Below are 21,233 nucleotides of genomic sequence, written 5' to 3'. Positions count from 1 at the left end.
TTTCTTAACACAAAGCATTAACTGTCTCTCCAGTGCCACCTTGTTATATTGTAGTTGACAACTGTGACACTTGACCGTCCACTATGTTTTGAACATGATATGCCCTCTTCCCCAAGAAGGCAGCCAAAACTTGCTTTCTCAGCTTTCTGTGCAGCTAAGGTACAGCGATGTGGCCAACACTGTAACAATTAGACGTAACCAGACGGGAACTTGATACTCAAGAGATCAACCTGAGGAATTCGTCTTTGGCCACTGTGATAAATCCAACTTTCAGGGAAGGCAAAGGCAGGGGTTCTGGTATCAAGTGCCCTGAGGCAGTACCAATGAGGCAGTACCATCAGGTCTACACTTGATCTTAGCCAAAAGGCCGAGAAGCGATTAAGAGCAGTTCTAAAGAGTGGTTTGAGCATTATTCTTACCTAGCTGCCTCTATTTCTGATGTAGTTTGGGTATTTGTCCCTGCCCAAATCTCATGTTGAACTGTAATCCCCAATACTGAATGTAGGACCTGGCGGAAAGTGGTTGGGCCATTGGGACAGATCCCTCATGGCTTGGTGCTGTCTTTGCCACAGTGAATTCTCTCAAGAGCTGGTCATTTAAAAGTGTGTGGCACCTCCCCATTCCGCCTCTTGCTCCTATTTTCACCATGTGATGTGCCTGCTTTCTCTTCACCTTCTGACATGATTGTAAGTTCCCTGAGGCCTCCCTGAAGCTGAGCAGATGCCAGCACTATGCTTCCTGTAAAGCCTGCAGAACCATGAGCCAATTAAACCTCTTTTCTTTATAAATTACCCAGTCCCAGGGATTTCTTTATAGCGATGCAAGAATGGCCTAATAAAATTCCCCACTATCGGCGGAGCTTGCAGTGAGCTGAGATCCGGTCACTGCACCCCAGCCTGGGTGACAGAGAGAGACTCCGTCTCAAAAAAAAAAAAAATATTCCCCATCATCTGGCCATCCTGGATATTCTGTAAGACAGCGACAGCATGCTTTAAGAATAAGTATCTTTTTTTGTTTAAACTAGGTAGAGTTATGTTGCTTATGATTAAGAACTGTGCCTAAGTGCATTATAGTACTGGCAAAGCAAACACTTAACAAAGCAAAAAACAAATTTAAAACATCCTTTTATGTGGAAAAGACCAAGGAACTAACATTTTCATTTGTTCTAGAGACCATATACACAGTACCTTCAAAATAAGCCAAGTATCTGTGAAACATACCATTCCCTAGAACATCTTATCTATTCTAAATGTAAGTCAAAGAATGGGCTCTGTTAAAATATGTCTTGGTTTTAAAGTACATTATATATAAATCACCAAAAATTATAGCATTCCAGACTGGTAGAATCAAATACAGCTGAATCTTACAATCTTGGCTTGCTAAAATCCTTTGGAGATTTTATGGATAATGATTCTAAATTCATCTAATTTATTCTAGGCTCCAAAGCTTGCTTTTAAGCCCAAAGTGAAATCAAGTTCATTGCCTAGTGTGAAAGGATTAAGGGATAGTGTCATTTCCATTGTCCCCTCTCCTGTTCTTGGCTATGAAAAGCAGCAAAATATACACATTCATCCTAGAGCTTCACGATAAAGAAGTGCTGCAGCTGGTGAATTTTACTGCTTAATAGACACATTTAATTTGGAATCCAGGTATTGAGTGCAAAGATTTCTAATGTAGTGGTTCCCAAAGTGTGGTTCCCAGAGCACCGCATCAGCATCACCTGGGCACTTGTTGGAAATACAAATTCTCAGGCTTTACAGCTAACTTATTGAATTGGAAATTCTGGGGGTAGAGATGAGACTTGTTTCATGTAATTCTTCCAGTGATTCCATTTGAAAAACACTTTTTTTGGCAGCACAACTAAACCATCAAACACAAAGACAAGTCAACTACTGAGAATAGTAAGATGTACCTTCTTAATGACACATTCTAGTCCATTCAGGGAGTCCTTACCTAGAACCTAACTTCACGTGTAGCATAAATTTCATTTCTTCTTCTACAGAGGAGATATAGGACGTGTTCCTAAAATCTAATATAGAAGTAACTTTTCCTGGGATTGTCAGACATTAAGAACCCTTTGATCTTCTCTTCAGGCTAAATAATCCCAGTTCCTTTAAGCTTTACTTATAATCACTTCTTCTAAGGTACTTATCACTTCTTAAAACTCTTTGCCAATCTCCAGAATAAAGAATAAACTTATTTTATTGTTCAAATGAATTGAAAACATTCCCTGTCATTGGACAATAGAAACTAATGCCATGCGACCTAGGTTTCTTATATTCTACCTGTTTTACAAGATGTACTTCTAAAAATACCAAATTTCAGGTCTGTCCTTTCTAGATATTCCAGTTCTTCCTCCTCATCTGTGTTCTTTTTCCCAATAAAAAGTTTTAGTTCATTGTAAGGTCACTAAGTATTTCACGTATATTGCATTAAACATCCTGATCCTCATCTGTCCTATTAAGTGTGAATTGACCAGATGGATATTCCTCTGAATTTCTCCTGAGCAGGTTTTAGTTAATTAAAAATGATTATTTTTACTACATATTTGATATATCAGCCAGATGTTACCTGTGGTCATTTCTAAAAAGCATCATTTGGTGCTGGTTGTAAAATACATATTTTCTTTGGGAGGCAAAGCCCCTGAGTGTGATCAGGAAAATAAAGGTAGAAATTGATTTCACCTCATACCTTTTTCCTAGCGCCAAAATGGGCATAACATTTCACTGTCTTGGAAGGTAAGATCTATTCAAATTCTTCCTTCTTCTTTATACCTCTGCGCTGTGGCCCTATTTATGATGTGTACAATATCAGGTAGATGGAAGAAAAATTAATATTGGTTTTTCTCTGTACTAGAAGTGTAAGTTAATTTTTCCAAAGAAACAGATTTGGTTTCTGTAAGACACGTATGTATGACACGGCAAACTGTTCTGCTCAATCAGGATGGAGACTGTGTTATGTTGTTGGGAGGATGCACTTCCAGATATCTCTAACAGTTCCCACTGCTACCACAGGTCTCTACAAACTGTTTTTCATGTGAACCAATTTGTCTGAATTTCTCATCAGTGTTGAAATAATCCAGAATGGGGCAAGAATACTTTAATTATAAAACTGTTTTGGGACGACACGTCATTTCCTCTCCATGTGTATACAAATTAGAATCCAAACAAGCCCCCATAACACGTCTTTTCCTTCCTTAAAACAAAACAAAGTAACATTCACCCCTTAAAAAAAATCAGTTCTAGAGGTCATCCAAAATTCTGAGATCCTAACAGATGAAATCAACCATGCTATCACACTATCACTTGGGCTAGATTGAGCAGGTTGGTCTCTAAAACACCATTTCGAAGACTCCAAGAGGCAAAGGTGAATCTCTTGTAAGTCTTAAGTTCACATGCTGACAAACATGATTAGATATAGCAGGGTGCATAAACAAGCGAGAAATGTTCAGTTCCAAAGACCAGGGTATGTGTTGTAAACTAATTCGTCATGTGGTGGGGATGTATGTTCTGGCATCAGCTCTGACATTCTATGTGGTCTTGCACAAGTGACTTCTCCAATCTGTTTCGTTTCTCAATGTGAAAAAAAAAAGTGTTGAACTACATGTTCTCTAAAGTCTCTTTATGCTCCCACGTTATGACTGATTGTTTCAAAACTAACTTTAAAGCCTAATATTCTTACTGAACAATTGCAGCACGGCAGCGTGCTTTTATTAACTTAGAAGCTTTCAACACAGAGCATAGAAGGTCATTTTCTGATTGTATAAAGCATCTGATCCCAATGTTCTGAAGTACACAAATCAGCTTGTAGTAAATCATAGTCACCTCAGAAATGACCTCTTCCTCTTACGTTTTCACAGCAATCAACATTAATGAGGGTGTTCCTATTAAAGTCATCTGTGTTACATTTGATTTCAAGAGCCAGGTAAGGATGGGCAGACATTCCCAGACGAACAGTCCCACAGTCCTTGGAATAAATTTTCCCCCCAAATATAACATTACTTACCTTTAGATCAGGCCATGCTCATCAGCCTCTAATAGGTCTGAGGGACTCACTAATCTTAATTTCCTATGTGAATCTGTAATTGTCCACAGAGGTCAATTTCAGTGGATGCCTCATATAAATTAAAATTGAAGATAATGATGCCTGTTCACTTGATCAACTAAAATGACCAGCTGGGTTTAATGGGAGGAAAACAGAACCCCCTGTGAAATTGGAATAGCTTCAAAGATGATAGACTGTAATTATTTTTCTGTAATGTTTCTTCTCCAAAGGTGACTGGCCATTGCACTGGTGGGCACCTGGGCTAGCATATTATGAGGCTGAATACGCGTTCGGAGCCACTGACCATATCCAAAGGCACAAGTCAAAAGTCGGCATCCTGCTAAAGCAATGGGGAAAAACAGAATTTCTTTTCTATTCTTATTTTAGTCATTTCATTTACAGTTAAGAGAGGTGCTCTGAGGGACTTGCTAAATTGTCTCCCGAGAGGCAAATTCTAATTTAGATTGGTACAAAAGTGTTTTCTCTTTTTAGCCATAAAACATTTTCTTGAATTTGTTCTAATTATCCTTAGGGTAATATAATTTTAGGTCTGAAAGAACTTTGACATCATCTGCCCCAACCCATTTTCTTTACAGATGAAGAAACTGAGGTCAAGAGATGTGAACTGACTGGACCAAGGAGTCAAAGAAAGAGGGAGGGTTCAGGCTAGAATTCAGCAGGTGAGAAGATGAAATAAAAACTGACTTCCAGTCCAGGTTTTTGCTTATGAGCAACTGGAGAGCCATTCTGGGAAGAAAAAGACTCTCCTGATGAAAATCACCATTTAAAGAAACACATTCTGTAACGAGGTAGAGGTGCTAGCAAGCAGAATCTCCAGAAGAGCGAGGCTGGGACAGACAGAGAGCAGAAAAACCAGCAGCACGAGGCAGATTACCGTCCCCTCAGCTGATGGGAGCTCTGTTTATGTTCACCTGACCGTGTACCGAGGGAAAGGGAGACCTGGGGGTGACTGCACACACTTGGGAACCAGCCTGTCTGCTTGGGCTTGATTTTTAACTCTGCTAATTTTGAGCAGCCTTTGGCATGTTGCTTAAATTCTTTGTTCCTCAGTCCCCTGTCTGTATAAAAGGATGATTACATCAGTACTTACTGCTATAAGGATCAAACCCCTTACTGTATTTACCTTACTATTACGAGGATTAAATCAGAGTTAAATAAATTGATACATGTAAAGCTTATTACATAGCAAGTACTGTTAATATCTACTGTTTTCCTCCATTCACTATACCAGAAAATTTGAAGAGTTTCAGAATACATACATAAGTTGCATTCATTAATAATGTACTAGGGTGTTTTACAGATACATACCCAAGGAATCAACGAGAGAGATTCAGAGACTCACTGATCAAATCTCTTTTTATGTTTCATGTATTACTTTTTCATTATGTATTGTAATACTTTTAAGTTTTTTAAAAAAATAAACTATAGGAACTTTATTATTTAAAAAACTTTAATGATATTCATAGTTGTATATAACAATGCCAGAAAGTTCATCAGCACGACAATTAATAAAAGCACATACCCATTGCAAAAATGAAAGATGAGTTTTCACGGCAGGAAGTTAGTGCTGAATCAGTGACTCCTGAAGTCGTTACAGCAGCACTTGCGGGATGTTGCATTTTCCTTTGCTAGGGCACACTGCTTGGGCAGTTTAATACTGGTTTTTTCCACCTTAGAATTTGATGTTGTCAAAGCTACCATTAACATTTTACTTAAGAGTTTTTAGGAGAAACCCTTCACAAAGTTAATAGTGCAGATCTTCTAGTAATTAAGATCATTTCAGATGTGCCTGACATGAGTACCACATGTGGATGAGTTTGGTTTTTCCATTCCATTCTTTAAGTTCGGTAGAAATTTTAAGGAGAGGAATGCCAGTTACCTATTACCCAATGTTTTAATTAAATAATTTTAGCAATTGTGTAGAAAAATAATTTTTAAACGTTGTCCTAAAGAACTTTTCTGGAACTGGTGACTAATTTAAGACATTGGAAGATCATGATAAGCTGCGTATCTTCCAGTCACATGATGGTAAATCTGTGAGGAAAAGCAGAGTTTAATTAACAATCATTCTATAATTATACACATCAGTTAATAGTTATACTATCAAATAAAAATGAATAGTTTTAACAAACATTTCATTATAAAGCCTCACTAGTATGCGCTTCAGCAGAATCTCCACCCTCCTCACTTGTGATGGAGGTTTGCTTGGAAGAAAAGGTAGAGGATTGGGTAGGATGAGGTCCATCAGATGAGTTTTTATCTCCAGTTCTCAATTTGACTTTTCAATTCCTTTCTCAAAAACACGTGTCAATTTATTCCAAAGACAGAGATTATTACTCACCTGCCTCTCGATGTCCGAGAGCAGAGTACTGGCACCTATACGAAAGAGTTCTGGCTTCAGCCACTCATCTCCAAGCTCCTCCTTTACAAGAGAGAGCCAAGCAAGGGAATCCTTTGCACTGCGGATGCCTCCTGCTGGTTTAAAGCCTATCTAAATGGGAAGGCAGAGAATAGAACAATCTTTATTGTTACTGGATTTCTTTTAAATACTGTGTTTATCATAGTGTTGATTCTCTCTCCCTCTTTTGTTGAAAAAAAAAAAAATCTTTTCACTTCATCCAGTGAAAGGGCTTAGATCAGTGACTCATGCCCATTCACACTACAGAACAACTTTCCCAAGATTTTTGGAAGAATGTCACTGCTTCTGAAGAGATACTACTGAGGGTTAGCAACCCTCATTAACATTTCACTTATTGGAAAGTCATAAACCTCAACCATCTAGACTATAGCTGTGAACCTGGAATAAACAAGGAAGGCGTCAATACATAGGAAAACAGATTACAAAAGCCCACTCATTCTACATTTCCACAAGTAAGCCTGTAGAGTCACTTCTCAGCCTTCATCTTGAGGTTCAAAAGACACACGCATTTAAAATCAAAGGACCGAATCAGCAAGGCTGCAAGGTTACCCTAACCAAACTGGCAGCAATACAGCAAGGAAAGTTGACAGTTGTTTTAATCAATTTAACTGCAGGGATTTCTTTTCTAAGTTGCAGGCACACACAGTTCTAAAAAGCTGGCAGACTAGTTACATAAGGGCAGTAGGAAAACACCGTGGGGGGGGCTCCTCATACTCCAGTAGTCTTTAAGGGTTGACCATAACACAGCCCAATTCAGTCAATATCTGATATTCATAAATGATGTCCCTGGATCCATTAGGAAATGAAAGATATGTTCCATATATAATAAAACTCTGATAATCTGGATTTACATGTTTCAGGAACCTAGCTATCCAGTACAGTTGAGAATCTATAGATGTTAGTGGTCAGAACAACACCTCAGAGCCTGAGTACTAAATCTCTCACATTTTATCACTCAGGGCTATGACTGGTTGCCCCAGTAGATGACTGCTAACAGAATGCTAGAGAAGGGAGACATTGAATGAATATAGTGTATTATCTATCCAAGCAGGAAACCTTCTAGTTTAACCCAAACTCCACCATTCCCTGGCCACACCACACCCAATCAATATTTAAGTCCTGCCAATTCTACCTCCTTACTTTCCTTACCCCCCATATGCACACTTTCTGCTATACTCTCACTTATCAGTTCTCACAGGAAGTATCAGTAAAAGTCTTTTAACTGGTTTCCCTGCCTCAATTACACAACATCACACAACTAAGCAGTAGCAGTGCAGGGATTCCAAAGGTATCTGCTATTACTCTGGAGCCCAAGCTATGACTCTGTAAGGTAGTAGGTGGGTTAAGTAGGATGAGGTTATTTGTTGAGAAGAAGCCAAAAAAATCAATTAGTTGATATTAGCATACATGTTAATCATAGGAGCATTTTTGTCAATTAGGCAGTGCTTCTTATAGATTTTCTATACAGTTCAGTTTGTGTCAGCAAGTCTGTTTCCAGAGAGGTTCTAATATAAGTTTATCCTTTTTTTTTTTTTAAGAGAAAGAATATGGAAAACATAAATCTGCAATGAAATCAGTTATGAAATATTAAACTTCTGCTTCTCAGGAGTGACACTAATCATGGTCTGGAAGGTGGCCTATCTCATTTAAAAACACCCTTAAATCAACGATGTAGAAACTTTATAGTCTAAGGGCTGCGCAAGCAACTTGTCAACAACCCGAAAGGCTGCACCTGATTTGCAAACACATACACAGAGCCTCTTTGTTTGAAATCAAATATGATTAAATGAATACAATTTGGCCTGTACTTGTCTTTGTCTTAATAAAACTAGGATGGACTTATTTATTACCGAGGGAAAGAATCAATACAATTAAAAAGAAAGGACTGAAAGACAGCAAAGTGCCCCTCCCTCTGTACTCTGGCCTGGAACACTGAGCACTTAAAAATTTCATTAACATTCTTTGCTTGTTGTCTAAGAGCTCTCCTGAGAAGGGACGTATTCATTTTTCCATTCCAGCATTTAACGCAGGTTAACATTGCAAATGGTTAACTACCCAATAAATGTTTGTTGAGAACAAAACTGGATTGGGTCCCCAGGGGCAAGTTTGAACCCTGGCAATGGAACTTAATGCAAACAGATGCCTGAGGACTACGCCAGACCCAAAACCATCAGGGATGGGGGCCCAGGCATCTCTAAGTATGAAAAGTTTCACATGTGGTTTAATGTTCTTTGGCTAAGAATGAGAATCACAATCAAATGAGTGGTGGTAGTTTCAACTGAGGACCAAAGACAGATTTATCATTCTTACAGCTTATTTAAACAAAAAATCTTTTAACTTATTTGGATATTGCGGAAAGTCTACCAGGTAGAGGTTATTCGAGTTGGGTCAGCTTCCTCATGTAGGTCACAATAGATATTTATCGTATTCGTAATTAAGATGTGAAGTTATTCTAAATGAGAAAATTCTGGAAGGAGTTTATTTCCTCTCATAAACTAGTGTATTAAAAAAAAAAGTCACCTATTCCAAAATAAACTGAAGCTACACTTACGTATAAAGTCATCACATCCAGTGGACAAAGGAATAAAGGTCTTTTTTGGGTTTCTATTCGGCAGAAATCAAGAGACTAGATTTAAAAGACGCCTCTCAGGAAGGGAAAGTGTCATTAAACACACACACACACACCCTTTCTCTCCAATCATGTAAAAAAGATCCTTTGAGATAATTTGCAGCTAAACAAGTAACTTGAGATGAAAAGGAAAATCCAAACTCATTTTTAAAAAAGTACCTCATACGCATTTTTCCTTTTAACTTCATATGTTTCAAAAAATACGTATTATTTTTCGAAAAGCTGACAAAAGCTAGTATACACCCTCCTCAGCTTAACAGTCTTCCAAAGAGCACATCCAACTGCCATAAAACGCAAAAATTGATATTTAATTCAAGAGCTATATAACGTCTAGCTACCTTTTCCCTGCTGTTTCACAGCATTTCATTATTTTGTTTAATAAGTTCATCTCCTCGAGAATTTTCTCTTCACCTCATATTATTAAAAGTAATAAGTTTTTCTGGACCGGGGGTTTCCCAACAGAAAAACCAATTTATGTGTGTCCTTCAATAATGACAGGAAAAGATTATTTCCCATTATATTGCATACTTTTCATATCGCCACCACAGCTTATCATTCAATAAATGTTACTCTGCAATTCTTTCCATTCCTCAAGGAAGTTTAATTTCTGCATTAACCTGTTTTCACTGGCCAACGCCTTGTGAGAGAGCCTCTGTGTTGCAGCAGAATTAGTTCGTTAAAGAACCCATTTAGGAATCTCTTGTCAGTGACAAAATTGTCTTCGGTTAACAAAAGGACATAAAGTGAGTTTACATCTTGATCACACGTACTCACTCCCACACTCACAACTCACTTTCTGTTAATCACAATTTTGCTCCATCAATGTGTTCTTTTATAATGAAAGGTAAATTAAACATTTATCTTAACAAAGGTAATTCATTCACAGCTTCTCCATATAAAGACAGTTATTGTGGCTGTAACTAGTATTATAAATAACATTATCTTTACTCTGAAGAAAGATTTGCTGGCAATAATATACCTTGTTTCCAGTTTTCCAGAAGAAATCTCTAATGGCCCGTAGCATTACTATAGCTACTGGGAAGGTGGCATTTACTGTTTCTTTTCCAGTAGAGGTCTTAATAAAATCTGATCCTAAAACAAAAAGAAGAAAAACTCATGTTAATTAAAGATTTTTTTTTTACACTTTGAGTCAGTGGGAGAAATGAGTTGTGTAAATTTTTTCCTGAAGAAATCCAATGGTTTTTTTTCATTAATTATTGGAAAACCTAGAACTAAAATCTCCCTTTAAAATAATTATGTTCATACTTTTTCCCCCTTACCATCACTATATTAGGCACCAAATATATTCTCAGTGACCTCTGATACTCTTGCCTCCGTATTTCCACAATGCCAATTAAAATCAAGTTGGTTCATTTAATACATAACTGAGATGAATAAAAACAATTTTATGCCCTATGCTTAATATTATACATCATAACATTTTACTACAAAACTGGAGTGCCTACTCATTTTCTCCTAATTTGCTCATGCTTAATGAAAAGTACACAGTATACAGTTGTGACAGCTCAAGAAGAATCACCATTAGCTGATTTCTACTGCACTGTTCATTAATGAAAGAACTGTCTTCCGAGATTAGCATTTCCACAAAAGACACCATGCTATTTCATACCTTGCAAATATCTTAAACAACTTCCTTCCTTCAAATGTATCTTAAACCTATTAATGTAGTTTAACAGAATAATACAGGAGACAAAGAAATGATCACAGTAGTTAAGATTCATTGAGTGCCATGTATTATGAATCTAGGTGCTTTACAAATATTAATTCAGTCAATACCTGTATGAGCTAAAAATAGAGATCATAGTAATACGATCTCTACTTTTAAAGAGGAAATTGAGTCTCAGAAAAGTTAAGTAACTTACCTGAGATCACACAGTAAATGGAAAGGTAGGATTTTAACCAAAGTAATCTAGCCTAAACAATCCATCACAGTGTCTCCAATAAACTTACCTAGGTTCACACAGTCAGATAGTCAAACAAAGAATACATCTTTCACGTGTTACAAGGCCCTGAAATAGTCAGTGTGGAAGATGGACCAGCAGCATGGGCATTACCAGAGGCTGTTAAATATGCATACTCTCAGGCACTACACCAGATCAACTAAATCAGAATCTAATAACCAACATTCCTAGGTGATTTGTGTGCAAATTCATGGCCCTATCTATGGAATCCGTGGCACTATACCTAAAACAAGTCTCTAAAATCCTCCCAAAGTCCATTAACGGAGTCAAAGATAAAAGTTGAAGTGGCCAAAAGGCCCAAAGAAACACACCTTTATTAAGCACACTGTGTATAAGGCATATGGAAAAATATAAAAACAGAAAATTCAAGACCTTGTCCTCAAAACCAATGTAGACACGGGTGGAGACGAAACGTGAACCCCGTGTAATTACCAGATGAGCTAGAAGTCACGAGATCTGGTTTCTAGCTCTGGCTCCCATAGTCACCTTTGAAATTCCATCCCCTTACGAATTCCTCATTTGTACGATACGTCTAAGAAATTCCTACTTGCTTCATAGGATTACACAAAGCATCAAAAGGGACAATCTATGCGAAAGCACTCTGAAAACTGTCAATTATTATACAAATAGGAATGAAGCAAGGACTTAGGTAGGACTGCAATCTGTACAAATTCCATGGACACCGATGCATCAGAGCAGGTCACTGGAAGCCTTCATTTCTTTGGGTCTGCAGGCTGCCTGGGAGAAATTGGAGACATGACTACCATGCATGCATTTACTCAACAAATATTTACTGAGTTCTACCACGTGCCATACTCTGCTCTAAAGATGCTGGGAATAGACCAACCAATGAACAAAAAGTTCCTGCCTTTGTGAGCAGGTGTTCTAGAAGAGAAAGACAAGAAAGAAACCAATGTCAAGTGGAGATAAGTTCTATGGAGAAATGTAATACAATGTAACGAGACAGAGAGTGGTGGAGTTGGTGAGGGGCAGCTATATTTAGAGTTATCATAAGAGCATCCCTAACTAATGAAATCCAAATACAGACTGAATGAAGGAAATGTGGGGATACAGCATTACAAGCAGGAAAACAAAGTGTAAAGGCCTTGAGCTAGGCATATACTAAGTTCATGAATAAATGCATGATGAACAGACTATAGAACTGATGCCTGATGCCTCCTCCAACATCAGAAATAAGACAATCAAAAAGAAGAGATTAAAGCCAACACATAGATGTAAGAAGGTGAGGGAAACATCCCCAAAGAATCCATAATGATATCAAGATGTGTTTTTCTAATATGTGGCATCTTTTGATTCACTAGAAGGCTTTTGGGTATAATAATGGATATCACCTAAATTATGTTAAGCATATTGGAAGAGAAGATTAAGACAGAAGACCAAGGCTACTGGCTGGTCATGGTGGCTCACAACTGTAATCCCAGCACGTTGGGAGGCCGAGGCTGACGGATCACAAGGTCAGAAGTTCAAGACCAGCCTGGCCAACATAGTGAAACCTCGTCTCTACTAAAAACACACAAAAAATTAGCTGGGCATGGTGGCGGGTGCCTGTAGTCCCAGCTACTTGGGAGGCTGAGGCAGGAGAATTGCTTGAACCCAGGAGGCGGAGGTTGCAGTGAGCCGAGATTGCACTACTGCACTCCAGCCTGGGCAACAGAGTGAGACTCCGTCTAAAAAAATAGTAATTTAAAAAAAAAACAAAAAACAAGGCTACCTTTGGAGATCTAAAAACAAGACATGATCTCTTAAAAACCACACCATCTAAAGTTAATCAAAAGAGCCAAACTCCTTCAGAAGGGCGGAGTAGAGACTCTCTTTCTAATATATTTAGGAGAGCAAAGCAGAAGATCTACTATGGCAGCAACAGTAACCCAGCAGTAGCTACAGTGGCCCACACATTATTTGCATGTCTATGCCCTTTTCTGGACATTTAGGGGCAGGTGCTGCATCTTTCTTATATTATTCTGTATCCTCAGAACATGACACACAGGAGAAGCTCAATAAATAATTTCTAGACGGATGGAGACAGCTACCAAGAAAAAGAAAACTACAGTATTTTCCACCTTTAACTAACTAACGAAGAAAGGAAAATAATTTTGTTTCATTCCAGGCCCAGTAACAAAACTGGACTGTTGGCTCAGAACAAAATATTTTATTTTTAAATAATCTTTTAGTTTTAGAACAAATTTCAATATACAGAAAAATTACAGCAATAATACAGTTTCCAAATACCCGACACCCAGTTTTCCCTATTATTGCTATCTTACATAATTACAGTACATTTTGTAACAATTAAGGAATCAATGCTGATATATTATTAACCAAAGTCCACACTTCATTTAGATTTCTTTAGCATGACTCAATAACCAATCCCATCTAGCATACTACATTTGGCATGTCTCCATAGATTCCTCTTGGCTGTGATAGTTTCTTAGCTTCTTCTTATTTTATTTTGATGCCCTTGACAGTTTTGAAAGCATTGGTCAGTATTCTACATTCCGCAAAGTGTTTTGCAGAATGTCCCTCAATTGGGATTTGTTAAATGTTTTTCTCATCGCTGGACTGAGGTTATGGGTTTGGGAAGACCACAGAGGGAAACTGCTATGTTCATCACATTATGTCAAGGGCACATACTAGCACCATGATTTACCACTGTTGGTGTTGACCATGAGCACTTGGCTGAGGTAGTGTTGGCTCGGTTTCTCCACTGTAAAGCTTATCTTTTTTTCCCATTTTCATACTGTACTCTTTGAAAAGAAGTCGTTATGGGTATCCCACACTTAAGGAGTGGGAAGTCATAATCCACCTCCTCGAGGGGGCTTGGCTACATAAATTACTTGGATTTTTTTTTTTTTGTTTTCAGCAAAGGAGATATGGGGTTCTATTAAGGGCTTACACACAGAAGAGAAAGTCCAGTGTTGGTGGGCTGGACAACATAACCACATGGCCCAGTGGCACTGGGCAGCGCAGGAAAACTGCAACCACTTGCAAACAGCACGTAGTTTATATAGCATTTTCACTGAAGACCTTCCCCTAATGACCTCCACCTGGCAACCTTCACCATTTAACCCAAAACTTAGGGCCTCAATCCCATGTACAGCCTGTGTTTCACTTCCATGGTTCAGGCCAGGGACTCAGATATTCTTCATAAACAAGGAATAATTTCTGGGTTGGCCACTCCCAAACTCCCTAGCTTGGGACACACATTCAGATGTGTCTGCCATACAGGGTCATTCTAAGGGTATGCTTAAGTTATTGCTATCAGGTGCATTTACCCTTCATGGATACAATTTAATCAATTATTATTAATCATATTTTTTCACTGGTGTTATTAACAGCTGATGCAAACTTTCGTTCTGACATAAAGATGGATAGAAATTTTATGCTTTATGCTGAGGTATGAGATTCCAGGGCAAGCTTTTTTTTTTGATACTGTAAGTTCTAGGGTACATGTGCACAGTGTGCAGATTTGTTACATATGTATACATGTGCCATGTGGGTGTGCTACACCCATAAACTCGTCATTTACATTAGGTATTTCTCCTAATGTTATCCCTCCCCCCTCCTGCCATCCCCTACCCTACGACAGGTCCTGGTGTGTGATGTTCCCTACCCTGTGTCCAAGTATTCTTATCGTTCAATTCCCACCAATGAGAATATGTGGTGTTTGGCTTTCTGTCCTTCTGATAGTTTGCTCAGAATAATGGTTTCCAGCTTCATCCATGTCCCTACAAAGAACATGAACTCATCCTTTTTTATGGCTGCATAGTATTCCATGCTGTACATGTGCCACATTTTCTTAATTCAGTCTGTCATTGATGGGCATTTGAGTTGGTTCCAAGTCTTTGCTATTGTGAATAGTGCCGCAATAAACATACGTGTGCATGTGTCTCTATAGCAGCATGATTTATAATCCTTTGGGTATACACCCAGTAATGGGATGGCTGGGTCAAATGGTATTTCTAGTTCTAAATCCTTGAGGAAATGCCACACTGTCTTCCACAATGGTTGAACTAGTTTACAGTCCCACCAACAGTGTAAAAGTGTTCCCATTTCTCCACATCCTCTCCAGCACCCGTTGTTTCCTGACTTTTTAATGATCACCATTCTAACTGGTATGTGATGGTATCTCCTTGTGGTTTCAGTTTGCATTTCTCTGATGACCAGTAATGATGAGCATTTTTTTGGCTGCATAAATGTCTTATTCTGAGAAGTGTCTGCCCACTTTTTGATGGGGTTGTTTAATTTTTTCTTGTAAATTTGTTTAAGTTCTTTGTAGCCCTTTGTCAGATGAGTAAATTGCAAACATTTTCTCCCATTCTGTAGGTTGCCTGTTCACTCTGATGTAGTTTCTTTTGCTGTGCAGAAGCTCTTTAGTTTAATTAGATCCCATTTGTCAATTTTGGCTTTTGTTGCCATTGCTTTTGGTGCTTTAGTCATAAAGTCCTTGCCCATGCCTATGTCCTGAATGGAATTGCCTAGGTTTTCTTCAGGGTTTTTATGGTTTTAGGTCTAACATTTAAGTCTTTAATCCATCTTGAATTAATTTTTGTATAAAGTGTAAAGGAAGGGATCCAGTTTCAGCTTTCTACATATGGCTAGCCAGTTTTCCCATCAACATTTAATAAACTGGGAATCCTTTCTCCATTGCTTGTTTTTGTCAGGTTTGTTGAAGATCAGATAGTTGTAGATGTGTGGTATTATTTCTGAGGGCTCTGTTCGGTTCCATTGGTCTATATCTCTGTTTTGGTACTAGTACCATTGCTGTTTTGGTTACTGTAGCCTTGTAGTATAGTTTGAAGTCAGGTAGCATGATGCTTCCAGCTTTGTTCTTTGGCTTAGGATTGTCTTGGCGATGCGGGCTCTTTTTTGGTTCCATGTGAACTTTAAAGTAGTTTTTTCCAACTCTGTGAAGAAAGTCATTGGCAGCTTGATGGGGATGGCATTGGATCTATAAATTACCTTGGGCAGTATGGCCATTTTCACAATATTGATTATTCCCATCCATAAGCATGGAATGTTCTTCCATTTGTTTGTGTCCTCTTTTATTTTGCTGAGCAGTGGTTTGTAGTTCTCCTTGAAGAGGTCCTATACATCCCTTGTAAGTTGGATTCTTAGGTATTTTATTCTCTGAAACAACTGTGAATGGGAGTTCACTCATGATTTGGATCTCTGTTTGTCTGTTATTGGTGTATAAGAATGCTTGTGACTTTTGCACATTGATTTTGTATCCTGAGACTTTGCTGAAGTTGCTTATCAGCTTAAGGACATTTGGGGCTGAGACGATGGGGTTTTCTAAATATACAATCATGTCGTCTGCAAACAGGGACAATCTGACTTCCTCTTTTCCTAATTGAATACCCTTTCTTTCTTTCCCCTGCCTGACGGCCCTGGCCAGAACTTCCAATACTATGTTGAATAGGAGTGGTGAGAGAGGTCATCCCTGTCTTGTGCCAGTTTTCAAAGGGAATGCTTCCAGTTTTTTGCCCATTCAGTATGGTACTGGTTGTGGGTTTGTCATAAATAGCTCTTATTGAGATACACGCCATTAATACTTAGTTTACTGACAGTTTTTAGCATGAAAGGCTGTTGAATTTTATCAAAGGCCTTTTCTGCATCTATTGAGATAATCATGTGGTTTTTGTCTCTGGTTCTGTTTATATGATGGATTATGTTTATTGATTTGCATATGTTGAACCAGACTTGCATCCCAGGGATGAAGCCCACTTGATCGTGGTGGATAAACTTTTGATGTGCTGCTGGATTCGGTTTGCCAGTATTTTATTGAGACTTTTGCATCGATGTTTATCAGGGACATTGGTCTAAAATTCTCTTTTGTTGTTGTGTCTCTGCCAGGCTTTGGTATCAGGATGATACTGGCCTCGTAAAATGAGTTAGGGAGGATTCCCTCTTTTTCTATTGATTGGAATAGTTTCAGAAGGAATGGTGCCAAGTCCTCTTTGTACCTCTGGTAGAATTCGGCTGTGAATCCATCTGGTCCTGGACGTTTTTTGGTTGGTAGGCTATTAATTATTGCCTCAATTTCACAGGCTGTTATTGGTCTATTCAGGGATTCAACGTCCTCCGGGCTTAGTCTTGGGAAGGTGTATGTGTCCAGGAATTTACCCATTTCTTCTAGATTTTCTAGTTTATTTGCATAGAAGTGTTTACAGTATTCTCTGATGGTAGTTTGTATTTCTGTGGGATCGGTGGTGATATCCCCTTTATCGTTTTTTATTGTGTCTATTTGAGTCTTCTCTCTTTTCTTCTTTATTAGTCTTGCTTGCGGTCTATCAATTTTGTTGATCTTTTAAAAAAACCAGCTCCTGGATTCACTGATTTTTTGAAGGGTATTTATGTGTCTCTATCTTCTTCAGTTCTGCTCTGATCTTAGTTATTTCTTGCCTTTTGCTAGCTTTTGAATGTGTGTGCTCTTGCTTCTCTAGTTCTTTTAATTTCTGTTAAATTAAAAGAACTTTTAATTTTAATGCCGATTTTAGTTCTTTCCTGCTTTCTCTTGTGGGCATTTAGTGCTATAAATTTCCCTCTACACATTGCTTTAAATGTGTCCCAGAGATTCTGGTACGTTGTGTCTTTGTTCTCATTGGTTTCAAAGAACATGTTTATTTCTGCCTCCATGTCATTATGTATCCAGTAGTCATTCAGGAGCAGGTTGTTCAGTTTCCACGTAGTTGTGCGCCTATGAGTGAGTTCTAATTTGATTGCACTGTGGTCTGGCAGAGAGTTTGTTATAGTTTCTGCTCTTTTACATTTGCTGAGGAGTGCTTTACTTCCAACTATGTGGTCAATTTTGGAATAAGTGCAATGTGGTGCTGAGAAAAATGTATATTCTGTTGATCTGGGGTGGAGAGTTCTGTAGATGTCTATTAGGTCTGCTTGCTGCAGAGCTGAGTTCAATTCCTGGATATCCTTGTTAACTTTCTGTCTCATTGATCTGTCTAATGTTGACACTGGGGTGTTAAAGACTCCCATTATTATTGTGTGGGAGTCTAAGTCTCTTTGTAGGTCTCTAAGGACTTGCTTTATGAATCTGGGTGCTCCTGTATTGGGTGCATATATATTTAGGATAGTTAGCTCTTCTTGTTGAATTGATCCCTTTATCATTATGTAATGGCCTTCTTTGTCTCTTTTGATCTTTGTTTGTTTAAAGTCTGTTTTATCAGAGATTAGGATTGCAAGCCCTGCATTTTTTTCCCCCCCATTTGCCTGGTAGATCTTCCTCCATCCCTTTATTTTGAGCCTATGTTTGTCTCTGCACATGAGATGGGTCTCCTGAATACAGCACACTGATGGGTCTTGATTCTTTATCCAATTTGCCAGTCTGTGTCTTTTAATTGGAGTATTTAGCCCATTTACATTTAAGGTTAATATTGTTATGTGTGAATTTGATACTGTCATTATTATGTCAGCTGGTTATTTTGCTCATTAGTTGGTACAGTTTCTTCCTAGCATTGATGGTCTTTACAATTCGGCATGTTTTTGCAGTGGCTCGTACCAGTTGTTCCTTTCCATGTTTAGTGCTTCCTTCAGAAACTCTTGTAAGGCAGGCCTGGTGGTGACAAAATCTCTCAGCATTTGCTTGTCTGTAAACGATTTTATTTCTCCTTCACTTATGAACCTTAGTTTGGCTGGATATGAAATTCTGGGTTGAAAATTCTTTAAGAATGTTGAATATTGGCCCCCACTCTCTTCTGGCTTGTAGAATTTCTACTGAGACATCCGCTGTTAGTCTGATGGGTTTCCCTTTGTGGGTAACCCGGCCTTTCTCTCTGGCTGCCCTTAACATTTTTCCTTCATTTCAACTTCGGTGAATCTGACAATTATGTGTCTTGGAGTTGCTCTTCTTGAGCAACTTTGTGGTGTTCTCTGTATTTCCTGAATTTGAATGTTGGCCTGTCTTGCTACATTGGGGAAGTTCTCCTAGATAATATCCTGAAGAGTGTTTTCCAACTTGGTTCCATTCTCCCCATCACTTTCAGGTACACCAATCAGATGTAGATTTGGTCTTTTCACGTAGTCCTATATTTCTTGGAGATTTTGCTCGTTTCTTTTTACTCTTCCTTCTCTAAACTTCTCTTCTCACTTCATTTCATTCCTTTGATCTTCAATCACTGATACACTTTCTTCCACTGATTGAATCGGCTACTGAAGCTTGTGCATGTGTCACACAGTTCTCGTGTCATGGTTTTCAGTTCCATCAGGTCATTTAAGTTCTTCTCTATGGTGTTTATTCTAGTTAGCCATTCATCCGATCTTTTTTCAAGGTTTTTAGTTTCTTCGCTCTGCGTACAAACATCCTCCTTTAGGTTGAAGAAGTTTGCCATTACTGATCTTCTGAGGCCTACTTCTGTCAACTCATCAAAGTCATTCTCCATCCAGCTTTGTTCTGTTGCTGGTGACGAGCTGCATTGCTTTGGAGGAGAGGAAGCGCTCTGATTTTTGGAATTTTCAGCTTTTCTGCTCTGGTTTCTCCCCATCTTTGTGGTTTTATCTATCTTTGGTCTTTGATGATGGTGACCTAGAGATAGGGCTTTGGTGTGGATGTCCTTTATGTTTGTTAGTTTTCCTTCTAACAGTCAGAACCCTCAGCTACAGGTCTGTTGGAGTTTGCTGGAGGTCCACTCCAGACCCTGTTTGCCTGGGTATCACCAGCAGAGGCTGCAGAACAGCAAATATTGCAAAACAGCAAATGTTGCTGCCTGATCCTTCCTCTGGAAGCTTCGTCTCAGAAGTGTACCCAGCTGTATAAGGTGTCAGTCGGCCCCTATGGGAGTGTCTCCCAGTTAGGCTACTCAAGGGTCAGGGACCCACTTGAGAAGGCAATCTGTCTGTTCTCAGATTTCAAACTCCATGGTGGGAGAATCACTATTCTCTTCAAAGCTGTCAGACAGGGATGTTTAAGTCTGCAGAAGTTTCTGCTGCCTTTTGTTCAGCTATGCCTTGCCCCCAGAGGTAGAGTCTACAGAGGCAGGCAGGCCTTCTTGGGCTACAGTGGGCTTCACCCAGTTTGAGCTTCCTGGCCGCTTTGTTTACCTACTCAAGCCTCAGCAATGGTGGATGCCCCCCACCCCAGCCTTGCTGCTGCCTTGCAGTTCAATCTCGGACTGCTGTGCTAGCAGTGAGCAAGGCTCCATGGGCGTGGGACTCTCCGAGCCAGGCATGGGATATAATGTCCTGGTGTGCCGTTTGCTAAGACTGTTAGAAAAGCATAGTATTAGGGTGGGAGTGTCCCGATTTTCCAGGTACCATCTGTCATGGCTTCCCTTGGCTAGGAAAGGGAATTCTCCGACCCTTTGCGCTTCCCAGGTGAGGTGATGCCCTTTCCTGCTTCAGCTCACACTCCATGGGCTGCACCCACTGTCCAACAAGCCCCAGTGAGATGAACCCAGTACCTCACTTGGAAATGCAGAAATCACCCATCTTCTGCGTCACTCACGCTGGGAGCTGTAGAATGGAGCTGTTCCTATTCAGCCATCTTGGAACTCGCAGCCTGGAATTTTTTATATGGGAAGATTTGTATCTTCTCCAATTTAAAATTTACAATAATTTACTTAATATCAGTATAGACTTGAAGATATTTATTGTACACTTGGGTTATAATCCCAAACTACTTTATTTACTTTACTGTACACACAGTTCCAGCTTTGGCCACTGGGAGCTCTTTCAGTTGCTTCCTGTATCCCTTTGCATCATGTGGATTTTTCTGTCTTTTAAGCACTTACTTTCTGAGACTACAAGATGCTCAGGGCTTATCTTGTGTGTTTTCTGCACCAGTCCTGGTATAAGTCATTTCTCCAATGAGCCCTGGCTCCTTTTACTGCAGAATAGTATTGGAAACTACTATATGGGTGCTAGTTGTGCTCATTGCTGCTCTAGTGTTCTTGCTTTTAGCTCTCTCAGTTGACTGCACAGGGAAATATATGTGCATATTAACCCATTTATATACACATATCTGTAAATATGTGGAATCCATGGATACCGGGTGCTTTTGCAAATAGTTTTCTAAATTTCAAATCCCAACTGCATATTGCTGGCAGACAGGAAGGCAATGGAATTTTGCATATTAACCTTGTATTGTGTAACCTTGGAAAACTCATTT

At 39.0% G+C, this 21,233-nt stretch overlaps 1 protein-coding gene across 1 annotated transcript in view; it reads right to left on the bottom strand.

Moving 5' to 3' along the window:
• Positions 1-5,497: 5,497 nt before the first annotated feature.
• Positions 5,498-21,233, bottom strand: part of DERA (deoxyribose-phosphate aldolase) — a 127,179-nt gene continuing 111,443 nt past the window's right edge. Inside the window, exons 7-9 of the mRNA XM_007967774.3 lie at positions 10,093-10,205; positions 6,407-6,556; positions 5,498-6,099 (exon numbers count right to left, since the gene is read on the bottom strand). Coding sequence (XP_007965965.1) covers positions 6,043-6,099; positions 6,407-6,556; positions 10,093-10,205 — 320 coding nt within the window. The 3' untranslated portion in view covers positions 5,498-6,042. The remainder of the gene's footprint in view (positions 6,100-6,406; positions 6,557-10,092; positions 10,206-21,233) is intronic.

This window comes from Chlorocebus sabaeus, chromosome 11, assembly GCF_047675955.1.
Source record: "Chlorocebus sabaeus isolate Y175 chromosome 11, mChlSab1.0.hap1, whole genome shotgun sequence".
In the NCBI taxonomy this organism is placed as follows: Eukaryota; Metazoa; Chordata; class Mammalia; order Primates; family Cercopithecidae; genus Chlorocebus; species Chlorocebus sabaeus.
The sequence above is the reverse complement of the archived record's forward strand: the minus strand, read 5'-3'. Positions and strand labels throughout refer to the sequence as shown.